At 40.4% G+C, this 3,983-nt stretch overlaps 1 protein-coding gene across 1 annotated transcript in view; it reads left to right on the plus strand.

The window, feature by feature from the left end:
• Positions 1–580: 580 nt before the first annotated feature.
• The window catches only part of LOC122350682 (collagen alpha-1(IV) chain-like), an 8,166-nt gene continuing 4,763 nt past the window's right edge, over positions 581–3,983 (plus strand). Inside the window, exons 1-11 of the mRNA XM_043247359.1 lie at positions 581–770; positions 1,389–1,439; positions 1,583–1,768; positions 2,002–2,135; positions 2,216–2,288; positions 2,428–2,499; positions 2,812–2,940; positions 3,029–3,127; positions 3,282–3,494; positions 3,575–3,752; positions 3,836–3,950. Of these exons, the coding sequence (XP_043103294.1) occupies positions 596–770; positions 1,389–1,439; positions 1,583–1,768; positions 2,002–2,135; positions 2,216–2,288; positions 2,428–2,499; positions 2,812–2,940; positions 3,029–3,127; positions 3,282–3,494; positions 3,575–3,752; positions 3,836–3,950 (1,425 nt within the window). The 5' untranslated portion in view covers positions 581–595. The remainder of the gene's footprint in view (positions 771–1,388; positions 1,440–1,582; positions 1,769–2,001; positions 2,136–2,215; positions 2,289–2,427; positions 2,500–2,811; positions 2,941–3,028; positions 3,128–3,281; positions 3,495–3,574; positions 3,753–3,835; positions 3,951–3,983) is intronic.

The following is a 3,983-nucleotide window of genomic DNA, read 5'->3' on the forward strand; positions in this document are numbered from 1 at the left end:
GCTTTGCATGCTGATTGTGGTTTGCTGGTCCACAGCACAGTAAGTTGGTGGACCAGCATGGTGTTTTGATTTCTAGGACTAGCTTGGTATGCTGGTGGACCAGCAATTGTTGTCTTTTGGCTATAGATGATGATGGTTAAAGAACCATTTTCTGAATTATTTTTAATAAATCCCTAGTGTTGAACAAACACTGCTCAGTTTTCATATGGTCCTGATCTATAGAGAATAAAAGTAGGCAGTGTTGTAGTTAGTGAAATAAAGAATTTATTTATGTATATGAAATAAATTCTGACTCAGTGTGCAAGGATCTTAACAAAATTACTTCTTACAAACCAGCACTGGTCCAGCACTATACCAACACTAACCAGCATAAACTAGCCAGGACCATTTTGGAATCCTTGTGGTGGATGTTTTAACAAAATAAGTAGACACAGTGAAATAGTTTGTGTACATTAGACAAGCTACAAATGGGCGTCATGGTGAACATGAGCAAATTTTCTTAGTATAACAATAAGTAATTTTGCATAGTTTGGTTTCAGTTCTTCCTCCATTTAATAATAATATTTTAATACATTTATAAGTGCACAAAGAACTGATGAATTATGATTTGTCCGCAAAACATTTATACCATGTAGTGGAGAAACACCTAAAGATTTTTCTTTTCTTATTAGGTGAACCGGGCCTACAGGGTCCACCAGGTCAACCTGGGGAGAAAGGCGAAGCAGGGGTAGATGGCATTCCTGGATTTGTAGGAGAGAGAGGAGAACCTGGTAAGATTATGTATACCTCTAAAAGTGAAAGGTAGCTCAAAAAAGGAAAATGGTTTAGGGCAGTGATTCTCAACTTCAGCCCTCGAGGCTCACTGATCTGCAGATTTTGTATGTCTCCCTTTTTTACTACACCTGATTCAGGTAATAAGCTCAAAAGAAACCGAATTGAGTAAAGCAGATAAGAGACACATGCAAAATGTGCAGAGTGGTGGGCTCCAAGGACTGGAGTTGAGAACCACTAGTTTGGAGTAATGATCTTTTAGGGAAAATGGATATCTAAATACAGCAATAACTGCATAGATTTACGTGCACATGAATTAGATCTCTTTTGAATGTAAAGGTTAGTCATTTCTTAACACACACCTAAACCAAATCCATAATAGAGCTTTCTGCATAGCCTATCAAAGCAAATGTATGATGTGCTCTTGTCTGAGAATGTTTGCAGCAAGATCCCCGATCAAGTGCGCCATCCTCAAAACTATTGGAAACACCTTAGGTTACAATATAAAAAGTTTAGAGATGATGGACCTCTCAAGATCCAACAGGGTTTGCATTTTCTATGTAGAGCTGTATTCAACTCATTGAATTTTCATTATCAAAATTATTTCTCTTCTTTAGGTATACCTGGCACAGGTTTTCCAGGATCCCGTGGAGAAGCTGGCAGCAAAGGTCAGAATCGCATGTCTCCAATAATTAGGTTATAAAGCACTACAAGGTCTACCTAAAATAAAAATATTTTATTGTTTTGCATGTAAAATTAAGATGTTTTAGTGACAAGTAACTCAGTTAATCTTTTCCTCGTCTTCACACAGGTGACAAGGGTAACCCTGGTCTTCCTGGCATTAACGGGAGTCCAGGCATTCCTGGAATCAAAGGTGAGAAGGGTCTGCCTGGATTCCCAGGGGACCAAGGGCATCCAGGAGAGAGAGGACTTCCAGGAATATCTATGGAGGGACCTAAAGGGGACCAGGGAGCTCAGGGACAACAAGGACAAAAAGGTGAATTCTTAAGACCTCACCATAAAGGACAGTCTGTCACAGAATATTTCCCTTATTAGTAGTCCATTAATTTAAGGGTGTCATTATAGCAACAAAATGCAGTGGTCACTCCTGTTAGCCAAAGAACTGTATGTGAACTCTATTAAATTGAACTGAATACTCTAAAACAGCACTGACAGATTTATTCTGCTGAATGTGGCCTGTGTTATCTTAATGTCACATTTTTACCACAGGTGTGATTGGTGACCCAGGCCCACCTGGTATACCTGGCAGTGCTGGAGCTAAAGGAGAAAAGGGAGATGTGGGCTTCCCTGGCCCACAAGGCTCTCAAGGATATAAAGGAGATAAAGGTTTCACTGGTGCCTCTGTGAGTTAATGCTTAATTATCAAAAATAACAATTTCGCCTTTAAAATTTATAGATAATTGAATGTAGTTGTGCTCTGTAGGGTGAGCCTGGATTGCCTGGCTATAATGGACCAAAGGGTGAGATGGGACCACAGGGTGTTCCTGGGTTCCCTGGTAAGATTTAAAATCAAATTTAACTTGAAAAAATATTACAGTGCATCTAAGTGTGCTTTTCTGAATGTCATTCTTCATATTCTTCAAAAAAACAATGCTCAACAGTATTGGTAGATTTAGTTCCTCTGTGTTATTCCAGGTACAAAGGGTGAGCATGGAGTAATTGGTCCTAAGGGTGACGGAGGTGACAGAGGATTCCCAGGTCTTAAAGGTATTAACAAGAAACATTTTAACTTTATATATGATTAGTAATTTAACTTTAAAGGTTATTTTCATTGCCATTTCAATGAAATAACTGAACATAAACACAGGGACCTGATGAAATTCAAATGTAATTTTTTTTAATGCCTGTTGCATCTGAACACAAAACATCAGAACACATTTTATATCCACCAACTGCTTCTTCAAATCCTTATTTGATGTTGGTGAAACATTTTTACTATAGTAATGGACAGTTTAGGTCTGAATGCTATACTTCATTGTAAACATTGTACTGAATTTCTGCTTTTGAATTTTTCATTAGGTACTGAAGGCCCCCCTGGACCACCTGGGCCTCCCACATTTATAAAGGGAGATCCTGGTCCTCCAGGACCTCAGGGTCCCCAAGGGCTGATCGGAATTCAAGGCTACCCTGGACAGAAAGGACAACAGGGTGAGTATTTCAAATAACTGAACTTAAAAGTTTATGAAAACAGTCAGTTGACTATTGATATTCATCCAACACACAAACTACCTCTTAGGTGTGATGGGACTTCAGGGTTTAAAAGGATCCGATGGAACACCTGGCTATAATGGACACCCTGGGGCCAAAGGAGAGCCCGGACAAACCGGACCTTCTGGTAGGTTTACAGACACATAAAATATTAGGGGGAGTTCCAATCACAGCAGAAGAGCTCTGCAAATTTCAGAAGAACTCTAATGCCTTTTTAATTCATAAGATTGCTTATGCTTGTCGACCCCTTTTTTTTTTTTACTAAAATATCTTTTCTGTAGGCCCCAGAGGGTACCCTGGACCTCCAGGACCTAGTGGTTTCCCTGGTGGCATCGGCCCTCCTGGCCCTGCATCAATGGACCACGGCTTCCTTGTAACACGCCACAGTCAGAGTATCGATATTCCAGTATGTCCAGCAGGAACAACGCCGATCTATGATGGATATTCACTGCTTTATGTACAAGGCAACGAGAGGTCACATGGACAAGACCTAGGTCAGCACAACTGCACATACAAATAATGTATTTATTCAGAAATATTAATCTTAATTAATTCTGCTCTTGTTACCCAATAGGCACAGCTGGTAGCTGCCTAAGGAAGTTCAGCCCAATGCCTTTCCTCTTCTGCAACATCAACAATGTATGTAACTTCGCTTCTCGTAATGACTATTCCTACTGGCTTACCTCTCCCGAGCCAATGCCCATGAGCATGGCCCCTGTTACCGGTGAGAGCATCAAACCCTTTATCAGCAGGTTTGTGATCTTCTATGAATCGTTTAAAATTTCTGTGAAAAAGAATTCCTCGTCCTCGTTCTCATGTGCATGCATGTTTTCAGATGTGCAGTTTGTGAGGCTCCTGCAATGGTGATAGCTGTGCACAGTCAGACCATACTGATCCCACCCTGTCCTCGTGGGTGGGATTCTCTCTGGATTGGATACTCTTTCGTCATGGTGAGGAATATAAAAAAGCAGTTTTAGGACTGC

Source organism: Puntigrus tetrazona, chromosome 8 (assembly GCF_018831695.1).
Source record: "Puntigrus tetrazona isolate hp1 chromosome 8, ASM1883169v1, whole genome shotgun sequence".
NCBI classification, from domain to species: domain Eukaryota; kingdom Metazoa; phylum Chordata; class Actinopteri; order Cypriniformes; family Cyprinidae; genus Puntigrus; species Puntigrus tetrazona.